Below are 17203 nucleotides of genomic sequence, written 5' to 3'. Positions count from 1 at the left end.
TAAATGAACTCAGGAATACTTGAGTTGTTCTGAAGTTGCTGAACGTGCCAGTAGAAGTAGGGCTCCCTGAATGTTTTCAGGAAGACATTCAAAGGAGGAGAGGCCTTAAAAAAACTTGTGAGAAAAATGAACCCAGATTTCAAAGGCTGGCTGTTGGTTAAATGCAGATTTAATGAATACAAGTCCAGCATAAATGATGTTTCATCACAAATCATGTTGAGGATGTTTAGGAACATTTCTCTCCATTTCTACTGATTTGCACTTTCCTCAATGGAGCAGGAGGCAGACCTTCAAAATAACATATTCAGTTTCACATTTATTTTCATGGAGATAATATAAACAAATAAATGCAGCATATCACTACCTTTGCTTCCGAAATCAGCACTGGCACTGGGTGTAGTTTGTCACAATGAAGCTGCACAGTCAGCACAGTTTTTAATACCGTACACTGAGCAGAAGGTGGCACTCTAACCAGATCTCACCTCAGGTGTGACATCTTCTGTCTCTGGTTGATTGGGTCATGACAAGTTTTTTGGCACGTGGAATTTAAGTTTTCACAGGTGCACAAATCACACAGATCTCAAAGAAAGAAAATATAGCCCAATTCTTACACGAATAGCAACACTGAACTTAGCATAACACTGTCAGGTGCTTCCCATATAGGGGCTGAAACATGCCTCTGAAAAAAAGAAAGGATTAGGTTCATTATGTTTTTGTATTATGACACTTATTTGACAATGCATGCTAAAGGTTTCTTCTAGTTTGAAATACTGCTTTGTTAAATAAAATCAGTTCTGTGTCCAGATTGTTTGTCTTTTATATTCTGGCAAGGGTGCCACCAAGGGGGGTCTAGGGGGGCCATGGCCACCCGAATACAATCTCTCCCACTATGCAACAACTAAACCTCTCTGGGAACATTATAAAATATAAAAGGCAAACTTCAACATCACAAGACAAAGTCTGGGATGTTTTGAGAATGCTGGGATAGCACTGACTGGCAGCTTTTGAAGAAACTGTAGAACTGATGCCAATCGGTGCAACACTGGATTAATGTAAATGTCAGACAGAGCAAATATTGAGAAACATTGACAGAATGAGTTTTAGGCAATGGATTGTACAGATTACAAAATGTCACTCACAGATTGTTTGCTACTATGCAGTCTATGGAAACTCTGTGGTTTTTGCACATGTACAGAAAGACTTCCTAAAACAACAGAATCTGTTAAGTTTTCTTTGGCCGGTCAAACATGTTTTACCAGCTTCTGTTATTTGACTCATTTGGGTGAAGCAATGGCTTAGTGTCCTAACCTTTGGATAAGAGAATCTGTTCTTGGTTAATGATTATCATTGGTTTGTTTATTTTTTACATCAGCAAAGCAAAGCAATTCTTTGCTCTGTTACTGACAAATGCTCAACTGAGTACAACCACCATGAACAAGCTAATTCTAACTGCAGGTAAGGCGCAACGAAAGGCATCAAATCGTTTTCTCAAAATGTGTTTTTACCTCATATTTACTAACTAAATGTGTAACTTCGAAGGTCTCTGTCTTTCCCTTGGCAGTTTGGGTGAGTTCATTATGAACAAAGTCTAAATTGTTAAATATCTGCTCCTAATGATTCCTCAAAGATGAATGAAAAAAAACTTTTGTTCTTCCATGTTTAGTCTCATCCTCCAGACTGGTGTGTTATTTCACTAACTGGTCCCAGTACCGACCTGGCAATGGGAAGTTTATGCCTCAGAATATTGATCCAAACCTGTGTACCCATCTGATCTATGCCTTTTCTGGTATCAATGAGGCAAACGAGCTGGTAACCATAGAATGGAACGATGAGGAACTCTATAGATCCTTTAATGGACTCAAACAGAGGTCAGTCCAAAACTTTCTAGCGTAATTTTCATAAAATAATATGAAAAACAATCATAGCTGGAAACTTAATTTGTACACTCCCACAGGAATCCAAATCTAAAAACACTGTTGGCAGTCGGAGGCTGGAGCTTTGGAACCCAAAAGTGAGATATTTATAATAAAAGAATCAATAAAAATCAATGTACTGTACATATGTCTTCTTGAAAGCACCTTTCTTTCCCCAAATGCTATCCAGATTCACTACAATGGTGTCAACACAAGCCAACAGAAATACATTTATCCAGTCTTCTATCAAACTACTGAGAAAACATGGTTTTGATGGGCTGGATCTGGACTGGGAATACCCCGCTTCAAGAGGAAGTCCTCTGGAGGACAAGCAGAAATTCACGGTGTTATGCAAGGTCAGATCTAGAAGTACTGTTCTGGTGTTAACCTGAGGTTTAACGCGACCCATGAAGTGACTTTTCTATGATCCTGTGGTCAACAGGAACTCCTGGAGGCCTATGAAGCTGAGGGAACAGCAACAGGCCGGCCCAGATTAATGATCTCTGCTGCTGTGGCTGCTGGGAAAGGAACCATTGATGCTGGTTACGAAATCGCAGAGATGGCAAAGTACACCAAAATTATGACTCCCCACATTCTGCCCGTGATTAGCTGTCATCATGTTCTGGTGAACCTGATCTAACCTGCATTTGTCAGGTACCTGGATTTCATTAATGTGATGGCGTATGACTTTCACGGCACCTGGGAGAGTGTGACAGGACATCATAGCCCCTTGTACAAGGGATCCCAAGACACCGGGGACCATGTTTACTTAAATACTGTGAGTACAGGGATTCATAAAGCCAACTCTCTCTTTGTGTTTCTTTGTCAGTAAGTGCATTTCCATCCATCTGTTTTATGCTTGCATGCCTTTTTTTCACGTCAGGACTTTGCCATGAGGTATTGGCGGGACAAGGGAACACCTGTAGAAAAACTGAATATGGGCTTTGCTACGTACGGAAGAGCATTTCGTCTGTCCACTCAATCCAGCCAGGTTGGAGCTCCAGCCAGTGGTGCTGCTGCTGCTGGTACTTTCACCAGGGAGGCTGGCTTCTGGTCCTATTATGAGGTGCAACTGACAACGATTCATTGAATTCAACTCTAAGTCTATGTCATCACAGAGAGCTTTTATACGCTGGTTAAAAATGTTTACCTTCTTTTCAGGTTTGCACCTTTCTTCAAGGAGCCAGTGTCCACATGATTGAGGACCAGAAAGTTCCATATGCCGTCAAACAAAATGAGTGGGTTGGATATGACAACAAAGAAAGTTTTGAGACAAAGGTAGTCATGTGTTTATGTCGAACTGTTGTCAAATTCTTTTGAAAGACACCACATGTTTTGATCAAGTTAAACACAATATTCACAAACAAAGACCATGCCAATAAGATGCAGATGTGTAATGGTTTAATACATATTGTGGATGGAGGAGAGCAGAGATAATAAAGGGGGATATATTAGGACGCAGGTCGAGGGTTGACGGGAAGTAGGGATGTAGGGAAGGATTGATGAAGAGATGAGGGGAAGGACCGGTGAGGGATGAAGGGAATGACGGAATGAAGAGTGAGGATTGGAGGGATGAGGGTAGAGGGATGAAGAAGTAGGGGATGCAGGGTGAGGGATGAAAGGATGAAGGGAGACATCCAGAGTTCCGGGCATTCTCCTTGTTTCCAAACCTAGTTAGAAAACTTCATTTATAGTTCATAAGTTGTTGCCAACTGTTGCTATTGTTATTTTTTCAGGTCCAGTATCTGAAGGACAACAGATTTGGAGGAGCTTTCATCTGGGCTCTGGATCTGGATGACTTTAACGGACAGTTCTGTGGACAGGGAAACTACCCCCTCATCAGCCATCTCCGCTCTCTTTTAGCTTCAGGTAAGTATAAATTATATATCTCTCGTTCAAATGTTGTCTCATTGGACACACTACTGATAATAAAATACCATTATTTCTGCAGAGCTTCCTCCCATTCCCACTGCAGAATTCACCCAAATTCCAGTGACTCCGTCTACAAACAAAGATCAGCCTGACACCACTGCTCGTCCCAGACCTACAACCACAACTTCATCCAAAATCCCAGACGACAACTTCTGTGCAGCAAAGATTGGTGGGGTTTATGCAAAGCCTGATGCCCCAAATTCCTTTTACAGTTGTGCCAACGGCATCACCTGGATCCAAAGCTGCCCAGCTGGTTTGGTCTTTCGAGATAGCTGCGGCTGCTGTGGCTGGCCCTAAAAGCTTACACATCATTTTACATTCAACAAGCTCTGATAAGTGTAGTCCAACAGTGAGCAAAAATCTTTATGAGGGTGTTTTGTGTTGGGTTCTCTGAGCAATGGGAATGTATTACTATCTTCTAACGACATCTACTTTAACCTTACCAAATGCATTAAACACACAGTGGTAGACCTTACAAAAGCATTTGTTTATTACACTGCAACATGAATCTAATTGTCTGTAATGTGTACTGTAATAAAAAGATATAAGGCTCCATTTCGGCTATTTCTATGAGTGATAGGGTCGTAAATCCACACATAGTTGTGGTTATTTCACATCATAGATTTGTGGTTGTGCTGTTTCTGTTCTCTGGTCATTTCAGGTGTTTTTTTCAGGTGGAAAAAGGTGTATTTACAGACGTATTTAAACATTGCTAAAGCCAGTGAGGGTTGTATTTGTGCCTTACCCCCATAAGAGGAAGAATGTGAGGAAATATTAAATCACCTGATGTTGTCAGCTCAATAAAAAGATCAGTAAGGGAATGTAAACTAAGTCTGGGAGATTTTGGTAAAACTTTTGAATTATTCTTAAATATTTTAACTCAAAAACTTTTACATCTTTTTAACTTCTGTAAACATAAAAATAACATAGTGGTTTACTTAATAAGTATTCATGGCTGCTGGAGCTTCTGTGAGCCTTCAAAAAGCAGGAAAAGGAGGGGAAACAGATAAAGTCGTGTGGAAAATAACAGACTGTTGCACTGCTGCTCTTTTGTCTTTGTCTTACTCACTGTTTGGCTCTGACTTCAGTCTCTGTCCGTCTGTGTGTGTCTAATGAAACAGCCCTGCAGATTTTACACCAACTTTTTCCAAATGTAGACCTTTAGACACAGTTTGCTGGTTCTCCAAGTGGCTGGGGAGCTGCCTCCAACACAGCTGGGACTTGTCACAATCAAGCACAGCACAAAGACTGTGGACTGCAGAGTTGCCACATTGTTTCTGCTGCTTAGTGGTAGAGTTGGCTGCTTTTCTAGTGCTACCAGCCAGAATAAGTTTATATTTATTTTTTGTTTCCCTCATCTCGATTACCAGTGCTTGATCTCTTGATCTCTCCAGCTGCATTTTATAACTTTATCGGATTAGCAGTGTTTTTGGTCATCTTGCTTGTTCAGTTAAAGCAGTACAGAAACAGAATGCTGCACCGGTTCAGAGAGGAGGGCATCACCTGCAGTTCATTCCAGGCAGTGCTTGTGCACAGCACTGCTCGGTACTGTTTGTCAGTAGAGTAAGAACCATAAGATTGTTGGCAGGTGTTTCTAATCCAGGTGGGTGTGTGCACTTTGTGGATTATAGCATTGCCATAGAACACACCTATTTTCATGATACGGTTGTTTAGCATCATTCAATCAATAAGTGCTTCCTTTGTCATTGAAGGTTACCTTTTGTGGGTGATGTAATTGTAAGTTTATTTTGGCATACTGTGTAATTACAGATGCGTCACATATCAATGTTGCTGTTGCTCATGTCTACCAATTCTAGCCTTGCTCATTCTCTGTATTGTTTGTTTGTCTTTAACAATTAATGTAATCTGACATACTTAACATCATGACATTCTAGTCACTCGGTATAGATATCGAGTTTTAGTCAGGCAATTTCAAGCAACGCTTAGCTTACAGTGTGATATTACAATATGGACAGGCGGAGTGATGTGTTGTTTGGCATTTATGCTGTTGCTCTTGAACAAAATCAACAGATTTAGTGTCTGGCATAATAACACAGAGGACTGCAGGTGTCTCATTCCCCCTGTCTGAGTGAAAGAACCTCTCTGACAGACAGAAATTTAAAGATGGTTGTACTATGTCAGTGAATAATATTTGATTTCAAAGTCAACAGGGCGTGATCTGAGGGTGACCTGCTTCCGCATAGAATGACTGACTGCCACCCAGTTTAACTGCACACCCTGTCAGGTGTATACCTAATTCACATCTGCCCAGACAAAAAAAAATCCATCAGTCATCCGCCAGTCAGTCGAGAGACATTATATCCTTCCTTCACAGCCGCCTTTGTAAGTATTGCCTCTTCTCTGATTTTATTAAACTAAACCCATTTTAGGCACAGGGGTCGAACAAGCGGGGATGGTACAGACTTTTGCTCTTTTAATTTTGTTGTCCTTAACCTTTTGATTATTATGTGTTGCACTAATTATGTCCATATTGTGGTCACTTTCAGGCTTAAAGTGGTGTTGTTGCATGACACAGGTAACTGCTTGATCAAACTCATTGATTGGTTTGAAATTCGTGTTTAGCTTTTTTTTTTTAGCTGCATATTAAACAATTGTTTCTATGTCTTCTATTTCTACTTATCCACACAGCAACATGTGTAAGCTCACTCTGACTGCAGGTAAGGCACACAAAAGTAAATTCTTCCTGAAAAATTCTGTTAATCTAATTTACAGAGACACATATTTTCTCACTTACCTCCAGTGGTATCGAGCCACACAAACATGGAGGTAATTTTTGTTTTGTTTACCAATGTTTTTGTTACTTACTGATTAAAGTGAAAAAGCTGTGGAAGTGAATGGAATTTGGTTTGTGATGTTTATTCAGACGCACACAGTCAGGTCTGGGGATTATCCAGACTACTGGGCTACTGACACAATGCTGTTGAAGTTTTACAATGTAAAATTAAATCCCAAAATCTACCTGTAATGCTGCAGACGAGTAGAAGTTAGAAAACATATGGAGTTATTTTGTAAATTGTAATTTTACCTAAAACTGACCAAGTCTGTCACTTTGAAGGTCTCTGTTTGATCATCACCAGCTTGGGTAAGTATATGAAAAGCCTTAATCATTGAACAGTCCCAGACTTGTTAAATATCTGGTCCTTGAGTATTCCTCAAAGATTACTAAAAAGAACTTTTGTTCTTCCATGTTTAGTCTCATCCTCCAGACTGGTGTGTTATTTCACTAACTGGTCCCAATACCGACCTGGCAGTGGGAGGTTTATGCCTCAGAATATTGATCCAAACCTGTGTACCCATCTGATCTATGCCTTTTCTGGTATCAATGAGGCAAACGAGCTGGTAACCATAGAATGGAATGATGAGCAATTCTATAGATCCTTTAATGGACTCAAACAGAGGTCAGTCCAAAGCTTTCTCGCATAATTTCCATAAAATAATATGAAAAACAATCATGGCTGGAAACTTAATTTGTACACTCCCACAGGAATCCAAATCTAAAAACACTGTTGGCAGTCGGAGGCTGGAGCTTTGGAACCCAAAAGTGAGATATTTATAATAAAAGAATCAATAAAAATCAATGTACTGTACTTATGTCTTCTTGAAAGCACCTTTCTTTCCCCAAATGCTATCCAGATTCACTACAATGGTGTCAACACAAGCCAACAGAAATACATTTATCCAGTCTTCTATCAAACTACTGAGAAAACATGGTTTTGATGGGCTGGATCTGGACTGGGAATACCCCGCTTCAAGAGGAAGTCCTCTGGAGGACAAGCAGAAATTCACGGTGTTATGCAAGGTCAGATCCAGAAGTACTGTTCTGGTGTTAACCTGAGGTTTAACGCGACCCATGAAGTGACTTTTCTATGATCCTGTGGTCAACAGGAACTCCTGGAGGCCTATGAAGCTGAGGGAACAGCAACAGGCCGGCCCAGATTAATGATCTCTGCTGCTGTGGCTGCTGGGAAAGGAACCATTGATGCTGGTTATGAAATTGCAGAGATGGCAAAGTACACCAAAATTATGACTCCCCACATTCTGCCCGTGATTAGCTGTCATGTTCAGGTGAACCTGATCTAACCTGCATTTATCAGGTACCTGGACTTCATTAATGTGATGACGTATGACTTTCACGGCACCTGGGAGAGTGTGACAGGACATCATAGCCCCTTGTACAAGGGATCCCAAGACACCGGGGACCATGTTTACTTAAATACTGTGAGTACAGGGATTCATAAAGCCAACTCTCTCTTTGTGTTTCTTTGTCAGTAAGTGCATTTCCATCCACCTGTTTTATGCTTATTTTCAATATGGATATGCATGCCTATTTTTTCACCTCAGGACTTTGCCATGAGGTATTGGTGGGACAAGGGAACACCTGTAGAAAAACTGAATATGGGCTTTGCTACGTACGGAAGAACATTTCGTCTGTCCACTCAATCCAGCCAGGTTGGAGCTCCAGCCAGTGGTGGTGCTGCTGCTGGTACTTTCACCAGGGAGGCTGGCTTCTGGTCCTATTATGAGGTGCAACTGACAACGATTCATTGAATTCAACTCTCAGTCTATGTCATCACAGAGAGCTTTTATACGCTGGTTAAAATTGTTTACCTTCTTTTCAGGTTTGCACCTTTCTTCAAGGAGCCAGTGTCCACATGATTGAGGACCAGAAAGTTCCATATGCCGTCACACAAAATGAGTGGGTTGGATATGACAACAAAGAAAGTTTTGAGACAAAGGTAGTCATGTGTTTATGTCGAAATGTTGTTAAATTCTTTTGAAAGACACCACATGTTTCAATCAAGTTAAACACAATATTCACAAACAAAGACCATGCCAATAAGATGCAGATGTGTAATGGTTTAATACATATTGTGGATGGAGGAGAGCAGAGATAATAAAGGGGGATATATTAGGACACAGGTCGAGGGTTGACGGGAAGTAGGGATGTAGGGAAGGATTGATGAAGAGATGAGGGGAAGGACTGGTGAGAAATGAAGGGAATGACGGAATGAAGAGTGAGGATTGGAGGGATGAGGGTAGAGGGATGAAGAAGTAGGGGATGCAGGGTGAGGGATGAAAGGATGAAGGGAGACATCCAGAGTTCCGGGCATTCTCCTTGTTTCCAAACCTAGTTAGAAAACTTCATTTATAGTCCATAAGTTGTTGCCAACTGTTGCTATTGTTATTTTTTCAGGTCCAGTATCTGAAGGGCAACAGATTTGGAGGAGCTTTCATCTGGGCTCTGGATCTGGATGACTTTAATGGACAGTTCTGTGGACAGGGAAACTACCCCCTCATCAGCCATCTCCGCTCTCTTTTAGCTTCAGGTAAGTACAAATTATATATCTCTCGTTCAAATGTCTCACTGGACACACTACTGATAATAAAATACCATTATTTCTGCAGAGCTTCCTCCCATTCCCACTGCAGAAACACCCAAATTCCAGTGACTCCGTCTACAAACAAAGATCAGCCTGACACCACTGCTCGTCCCAGACCTACAACAACTTCATCCAAAATCCCAGACGACAACTTCTGTGCAGCAAAGATTGCTGGGGTTTATGCAAAGCCTGATGCCCCACATTCCTTTTACAGTTGTGCCAACGGCATCACCTGGATCCAAAGCTGCCCAGCTGGTTTGGTCTTTCGAGATAGCTGCGGCTGCTGTGGCTGGCCTTAAAAGCTTACACATCATTTTACATTCAACAAGCTCTGATAAGTGTAGTCTAACAGTGAGCAAAAATCTTGTTTATTTACACTTTTATGAGGGTGTTTTGTGTTGGGTTCTCTGAACAATGGGAATGTAGTACTTTTTATTTGAGTGAAACTGATTTCCTTAAAATTTCCAGTGAATTAGATTCACCAACATGAACCCTATCTAATGCATTAAACAAACAATCATAGTCTTTAAAACGCATCTACTTCTGGGCATCTTTCTGTTAAACTGCAACATGAAATATATAATGTATGCTGTGATAATAATAATGGTCTATAATGTGTGCTTTAATAAAAAGATATGAGAATATCTTTATGAATCTGTCATTTGTCATGTCTCATATCCTATGAGACCCGACGTCACACATGTTGAAACAACACTCTTCGCCAAAAACACCATTAATATATTTTAGTTTCATTATCATGTTATTCATTATTTATTTATTACTGAACTAAATACTATTTTAGTTTATTATTTTCTGATGCGCCACTGCATGGAAAAACCTGCTGAACCTGCCAAGAAACACTCACACTAACTTCCACTGGTTATTAAAAACTCAAAGATACAAATGAGCTTGTGGCTGTAAAACACTTAATGTTAGATTATGTAACTGACAAAGTTTAATATCACACGTCCAATCAGGAGCACGGCTGTCCCCGCAAGAGGTAACCTTTACCTTCATAAGAATGTTGCCTCCCTTTTGTTGCAGCTGTACTTTAATGCTTCCAGTTGTCTGAAATAGCATAGCATACATACTGTTATTAATTCAGTCATCTTCACATGCATTCGCTTACAGGACAGGTTCAGCAGTATGTGTCATGCACCCGCTCTGACGTCTTTATTGCTCTTTTAAGTTATAGAAAAGCTGGGGGTGTGGCAACAAACGTGAATGAAATTTTACAAAAAGGGATTCTCTGAAAGACATGTCCTCAACCACACCCAGTGAGCAGAATGTCCTGAATTACTGGTGAGAGCATATCATCATGTCATCTCTGCTTCCTGTAACCTCCCATTTAATGCACTTAAAGTGCGTATGCACACCAACACAAATGGTGCAAGCATACATTGTACTGTGCATGCTAAAGGCAGATGAGAGGAGCTGATGTTGAGTCTACTAACCTCAGAAATTTTGAATATATTTGTGGGTTTTGACTCAAGAGCAACTTGCCTCCTGAGAAGAGAGGCAGGCTGGTTTTTCATTGCATTTCATTTCATTTTTCAAGCAAGAATACACAAAATTTAACTTACCCATTTCTCATATTCACTTCCTGTTTGTCTTCTGAGTTTGATTTGTAAAGCTGTTTTTGCAAGCCAGAAATTCCCACAATTAAACTACAACAAAAAAAATAAGATAGCTATCTAAATGTTTTTCACTGAGTTACAGCCAACCCATCCCTGTAAATCTATTCTTTCAGCTATTTCTACGAGCGATAGGGTCGTAAATCAACACACAATTTTCAGCCAAAGGCAGAACATTTGTGGCTATTTCACTTTAGAGACTTCTGCTTGTGCTTTTTTTAAATCTCCGGTTGTTTGAGTTGTTTTTTTTTTCTGGTGGAAAAAGGTGTATTTATAGACGTATTTAAATATTGTTAAAGCCAGTGAGGGCTGAATTTGTGCATTACTCCCATAAGAGGAAGAATGTGAAGAACTGAAAACTAAGTCTGGGAGATTTTGGTAAAAAACTTTCTTTTAAATATTTTAACTTAAAGACTTTGAAATTTTCTTCTGTAAACATAAAAATGATGTAACGGTTTACTTATTAATTATTACTGACTGCCTCAGTAGACAGAAGACAGGTGAAGTAGTGTGGAAAAACAGACTGTTGCATTGCTGCTCTTTTGTCTTCGTCTCACTCACTGTTCGGCTCTGGCTTTAGCTTCTCTCCCGCTGTGTGTGTCTAATGAAACAGTCCCTGCAGATTTTACAGCATCTTTTTCCAAATGTAAACTTTCAGACACAGTTTGCTCTGCTGCACTGCTCAGCCTGTGGTGTTTAGTCAAGCATCACTGCTAATGCTATCAGTTTTCATTCCCTCCTCCTGTATTGTGCGTCTCTTAACATAATTGTCTGTTGCATGAGACTGAACATGAGACGCTTTAGTAACAAAGAACAAATGCACTTTGACTGTTTAGTTTTTATAGCATTGCTTAAGAACACACCTTTTTTATGATATGGTCGTTAAGCATCATTCCATCAGTACGTGCTTCCTTTGTCACTGAAGCTAACCTTTTGTGGGTGCGTTCTTGTGGGTTCATTTTCAGCTACCGTGTAATTATAGATATGTTACACAACAATGCGGCTGTTGCTCACGTCTACTAATTCTAGCCTTCTTCATCGCATGTATTGTTGGTTTGCATACTTTCCATCATCACATTCTAGTGACTTTGAGTCACTACGCAGTGAGTTTTACGCAGACAATTGCAAACAATTCATAGCCTGCACTGTGAAATGTCCTTTGATCCCAGTTTCTGTGTTATTCTCTGTGTTCAATTGCTTTGGACGTCGCAACATTGAATTAATTATCCCCACCCAATTGAGCTGCCACACCCTGACAGCTGTATAGCCAATGATGCTCAGACGAGCATCCGTCAGTCATCCATCAGTCACAGTAGAGAGACATTATATACTTCTTTCCCATCTGTCTTTGTAAGTATTTGCTTTCTATGATTTTATTACTCCAAAGTTTTGTTGATTTCTTGGTTGATGCTCTGAGTATTACTATACCTGCTCCATAACTCTAATTAACTCACAAGCTAAACTAAGCAGTTTTTTATCTACAGAGGTTAAACAAGCAGGAATTGTGAAGACGTTTTCTCTTTAAATTTTCCTGTCTTTAACGTTATGATTATTATGTGTTGCACCAATTATGTCCATATTGTGGCCATTTTCAGGCTTAAAGTGGCGTTGCTGTATTACACAGGCAACTGCTTGATCAGACTTGATTGATTATAATCAGAAAATAACCTGTTCAGTCAGATCAGACCTGATCAGAGAGGATCAAGCTGATGAGACACAGATAAACTACAATGAAGCAGATGGCTCCGGAATTGTTTGCCAAACTGATTCTTGCACACCTAGTTAGAGTGTCTATGGATGGCCGCTGAGCTCCATGTCCTCCCACTTCCTACAATTCTGACATTTGATCGCTGTGTTGCTCTGTTTTGCTTTGTTTTGTGTGTTCTTCAGTGATTCCACATGATCCTGATTGATCACTGATCAAATCTTACCCTGATAGAGGGAGGTGAAAACATCATGGATCCACTACAAAAGAGGATACAGAATATTTTTGAAGCAGCTGCTTGGTTTTGACTAGTTGGGGGGCTTTTGTGCCAGTACTCTCTGTCTACTCTCAAACTGGCATTGTAAAGGCAGAACATGCATTATGCTGAGTAATATCCGTCCTGCTGTGCAACATTTTCTCCACAACACATTGTACGCCCACACTTGTGGTATGAGGACAGATACAATCACAGCTGATATGTTCATCTATGTTAATGCTCTAAATATCCCGTGCATGTTTTGGCTGGGTGCTGCTGACCAACCATCAATGGCTCCAACTGGTGGTTTTTGTGGCAGCAGATTAATAGCAACAGATCAGAGTGTGGATTTGTCTGAAAATCGTGTTTTTTTTAGCTGCATATTAAACGATTGTTTCTATTTCTGCTTATCCACATAGCAACATGTGCAAGCTCACTCTAACTGCAGGTAAGGCACACAAAAGTAGATTCTTCCTTAAAGGGTCGGTTAATCAAATTTACAGAAACACATATTTTCTCACTTACCTCCAGCGATATTGAGCCACACAAACATGGAGATTATTTTTGTTTTGTTTACCAATGTTTTTGTTACTTACTGATTAAAGTGAGAAAACCATGAAAGTGAATGGAATATGGTTTGTTGAAAGAAAACTGAGCAAGTCTGTCACTTTAAAGGTGTCTGTCTGATCATCGCCACCTTGGGTAAGTTTATGAAATGCCTTCATCATAATTTACAGAATTAGTGGCAGATAATGCCCTGAAGTCCTTAGTGTTAATTAACAAAGATCTTGATATAATTGATGCCTTCATCAGCTGATTAAAACCATCATGATTTCCTTGTCTCAGCCTCTGCCTCCAGGCTGGTGTGTTACTACAACAAGCTGGCTGAAAACAGAGCGGAGGACGGGAATTTCACAGTTTCAGACATCGATCCGAACAAGTGCACCCATCTGATCTACGCCTTTTCTGACCTTAACAACCAACATGAGCTGGTCCCCAGCAGCGCAGCAGACATTCGGTCCTATCAGTCCTTTAATGGACTCAAAAACAGGTCGGTGATTTAGCCCATAAGTAGGAAATGATGTTGCATTTTGCTTTCTGTGAAATAATCAATAAATTTTTATGCTCCCGCAGAAATCCACTGCTCAAAACTCTGTTGGCAGTTGGTGGCTTGACCTTTGACACAAAAAAGTAAGTTCCTTACAAGAATATTTAGGCCTTTTTGTGCCAGTGAAAAGACAAGAGTTACATCCTGGTATTTGATTGCACAATATGTTAATTTCATTATTCCATCAGCAGACACAAACAAACCCTGTGATATACATGTTCAGCACATAATAATGCAAATACACACTTATAATAGTCCAACCAAGAGAAATATTTTTACCTGACACTCATTACTCTCATTACATTATGTGAAACCAGCAGCAGGTTGCTGCAAAATAGTGTGGTATTTTATTTTGTTTATATTACAATAATATTATATTACAAGTCCTCCTAAACAGAAATAAAATAATCTAAATGTGTCTATGTTGCACATTTTTGGGTGTTCGCATTAAATCTAATGCAACCAAAGACCGCCCTTTGCATTAGTGCCATTAAAACAGAGCCTTTAAATGCAGGATGTGGGGCGTCTTCTTGAGAACACTGTTTTGTTCCAATGTTTACCAGATTCAGTACGATGGTGTCGACACAGGAAAACAGAACTAAGTTCATCCAGTCTGCTATAACACTACTGAGAGCAAATGGGTTTGATGGGATAAACCTTGACTGGAGGTACCCTGGAGGAGCTGGAAGCCAACCACAGGACAAGCCCAGATTCACACTGCTGTGCAAGGTCAGACCACTTTACTCTCAGACAGAGCACATCAGAAATATGCCATCGTGTATATATCACGTATGAAAATACAGTATTTTATACTTAACTGAGACTGAACCGTGCTTCTGTGTTTTACAGGAGCTCAAAGACGCCTTTGTGGCTGAAGGAACAGCAACTGACCGCGACAGACTGCTCGTCACTGCTAGTGTTTCCGCTGAGAAAGCGATCATCGATGCCAGTTATGAAGTCGCAAAGATTGCAATGTAAAACTACATTGACCTAATTCTTGACATTAAACTGATGATTAGCTGTCGTCATGTTTTGGTGAATGTGATCTCTGCCTTTTATCAGGTACCTGGATTTCATTAACGTGCTGACATTTGACTTTCACGGCCCCTGGGAGAGCGTCATTGGGCATCACAGCCCCTTATACCAGGGGTCCCAAGACACTGGAGACAAAATCTACATGAACACTGCAAGTACAGGGTCTCATATTTCAACTGTCTGAACTCCTCTGTATTCAGACATGTCCTCTCGTCCTTATAGTTTTTTCTTTTCCGCATTTCAGGACTCTGCCATGCAGTACTGGAGGAACCTGGGAGCACCTTCACAAAAGCTAAATTTGGGGTTAGCGGCATATGGGCGAGCTTTTACCCTCTCCTCTGCGTCCAGCAATGTTGGAGCACCAGCCAGTGGTCCTGGTGAGGACGGCTGCTACACCGGTGAAGATGGATTCTGGGCCTCTTACGAGGTAAAATCACAAGCTGCTTTAAATGTACTTCCTGTAACATATTTCTGTTTAATACATTCAATCTAAATTCTTTTCAGACATGCCTTTATCTCGAAGGGGTTACAATCCAGGTGATTCCTGATCAGAAGGTCCCATATGCTACCACAGAAAATCAGTGGGTTGGATTTGACAACAAAGACAGCCTTGATACTAAGGTAATCGTCTGTTTTATGCAACAAGGTGGTTAAAGAGATAGTTTTTGATCATGATTCAGCTGTTGAGGTGTTTTCCTCTCCATCCTGTCAGGTCAGTTACCTAAAAGCAAACAACTTTGGAGGAGCTTTCGTCTGGTCTCTGGACCTGGACGACTTCAGTGGGCAGTTCTGCAAACAGGGCAACTACCCCTTCATCAGCCACCTGCATACTCTCCTGGTTCCAGGTAACCAAATGCAAAGAGTGTCTATCCTATTCTGTCATGGGGTGGTGGTTTTTAGTGTGTTTTTGATTTTATATCACCAGCACGAATGTAATCACCTTCTATCGACTATTACTTTCATGTGCAGAGTGCATCCAATAGTGATTAACAAGATTTGTGAATTTCATTCTTTTTCTTTCAGGTTTTCCTAATCTTACCACTCCAAGCACAACTCCCCCTACCACAACCACAGCTTCCACTAAGACCACCACAACTCCCACTACTACAACTACAACTCCCCCTACCACAACAACCACAACTCCCACTACCACCACCACAACTCCCACTACTACAACCACAACTCCCACAACCACTATAACAACTCCAACTACTACAACTACAACTGCCCCTACCACAACCACAACTCCCACTACCACCACCACAACTCCCACAACTACAACCCCAACTCCCACTACCACCACCACAACTCCCACTACTACAACCACAACTCCCACTACTACAACTACAACTCCCCCCACCACAACCACCACAACTCCCACTACCACCATAACAACTCCAACTACTACAACTACAGCTGCCCCTACCACAACCACAACTCCCACTGCCACCACCACAACTCCCACAACTACAACCACAACAACCCCAACTATAACAACAACCACTAGTGCTACCACTGAATCTGAAGGGTCAGACGGAAACCCCTGTGATGGAAAGAGTGATGGGGTTTACTCCAATCCTAACGACCCAGCTTCTTTTTACAACTGTGCCGATGGGAGATTCTACATCCAACACTGCCAACCAGGTCTGGTCTTCAAAAAAAGCTGCGACTGCTGTAACTGGCCCTGAAGAACTGCACATGAATCATTTCACTGTCCATAAGTGCTCATATTAATTCTTATCAACAAATGGGGGCATTGTCGAAAACTAATTATTGATATATGGTTGTTGTGCATAAATGCCATTGCCGGTGAATCTAACTCTGCGGTTTGGGTGTGTAAATAATCAAAGATAATGAAGCCATTGTCAATTATGTTTTGATGTATTGGTGTAAAGTTATGTGAGCTCCTGGAGCTGGTTGATGATTTTAGAACAGGCACAGGCAGAGACACAGGAAACTTCAGACAGGCAAAATTCAAAGGAGCAACAGAAGCATTCTGATTGGAAACATATCAAACAGTATCAATAGCATAAAGGGCTACAACTAGCATTTTGTTTCTCAACCCTGTTGTATAACGATGAATAAACAGATCTTGTAAAAATATTACATAAGAAGTACATTCCACAGGTGTCACTGTATAACAGCATCTGACGCAGGCACATCAGTACATACTGTACCGTGTTGCATCCTGTAAGGGAAATTCTCCTTGTTGCTTGTT

The 17203-nt window shown here is 40.7% G+C and overlaps 3 protein-coding genes across 3 annotated transcripts; all 3 read left to right on the top strand.

Annotated features, from left to right (window-relative positions):
* Nucleotides 1–1708: 1708 nt before the first annotated feature.
* LOC143326898 (acidic mammalian chitinase-like) lies at nt 1709–4193 on the top strand. Its single transcript, XM_076740936.1, has 9 exons — nt 1709–1868; nt 1955–2011; nt 2104–2269; nt 2356–2480; nt 2568–2691; nt 2797–2979; nt 3075–3191; nt 3650–3782; nt 3865–4193. Exons 1-9 carry the CDS (start codon nt 1732–1734, stop codon nt 4140–4142), a joined length of 1320 nt encoding a protein of 439 aa, XP_076597051.1. The 5' UTR covers nt 1709–1731; the 3' UTR covers nt 4143–4193.
* Nucleotides 4194–6093: 1900 nt separating this feature from the next.
* LOC143326879 (acidic mammalian chitinase-like) lies at nt 6094–9790 on the top strand. The gene is given in 14 exon segments (XM_076740903.1): nt 6094–6188; nt 6353–6381; nt 6495–6523; nt 6922–6948; nt 7060–7264; nt 7351–7407; nt 7500–7665; nt 7752–7876; nt 7961–8084; nt 8208–8390; nt 8486–8602; nt 9061–9193; nt 9273–9307; nt 9310–9790. Coding segments are annotated over 12 exon segments (1434 nt in total). The 5' UTR covers nt 6094–6188; nt 6353–6381; nt 6495–6498; the 3' UTR covers nt 9547–9790.
* A 3428-nt stretch (nt 9791–13218) lies between these two features.
* On the top strand, nt 13219–16673 carry LOC143327014 (chitinase-3-like protein 1). The gene is made up of 11 exons (XM_076741129.1): nt 13219–13290; nt 13518–13544; nt 13689–13893; nt 13977–14033; nt 14514–14679; nt 14800–14924; nt 15013–15136; nt 15230–15412; nt 15490–15606; nt 15698–15830; nt 16009–16673. The coding sequence occupies exons 1-11, from the start codon at nt 13266–13268 to the stop codon at nt 16671–16673; spliced, it is 1827 nt and encodes a 608-aa protein (XP_076597244.1). The 5' UTR covers nt 13219–13265.
* Nucleotides 16674–17203: the final 530 nt, after the last annotated feature.

The sequence above is a fragment of the Chaetodon auriga genome, chromosome 10 (genome assembly GCF_051107435.1).
Source record: "Chaetodon auriga isolate fChaAug3 chromosome 10, fChaAug3.hap1, whole genome shotgun sequence".
NCBI lineage: Eukaryota > Metazoa > Chordata > Actinopteri > Chaetodontiformes > Chaetodontidae > Chaetodon > Chaetodon auriga.
The sequence above is the reverse complement of the archived record's forward strand: the minus strand, read 5'-3'. Positions and strand labels throughout refer to the sequence as shown.

Excerpts from the sequence above, each read along its gene's own strand:
- LOC143326898 (XM_076740936.1), top strand. The coding sequence starts at position 1,732 with ATGCCTCAGAATATTGATCCAAACCTGTGTACCCATCTGATCTATGCC. Across the intron at positions 1,869-1,954 it reads TTTAATGGACTCAAACAGAG|GAATCCAAATCTAAAAACAC; the intron begins GTCAGTCCAAAA and ends ACACTCCCACAG. Across the intron at positions 2,481-2,567 it reads GAAATCGCAGAGATGGCAAA|GTACCTGGATTTCATTAATG; the intron begins GTACACCAAAAT and ends TGCATTTGTCAG.
- LOC143327014 (XM_076741129.1), top strand. The coding sequence starts at position 13,266 with ATGTGCAAGCTCACTCTAACTGCAG. Across the intron at positions 15,607-15,697 it reads AAGACAGCCTTGATACTAAG|GTCAGTTACCTAAAAGCAAA; the intron begins GTAATCGTCTGT and ends CCATCCTGTCAG. Across the intron at positions 15,831-16,008 it reads GCATACTCTCCTGGTTCCAG|GTTTTCCTAATCTTACCACT; the intron begins GTAACCAAATGC and ends TTTTTCTTTCAG.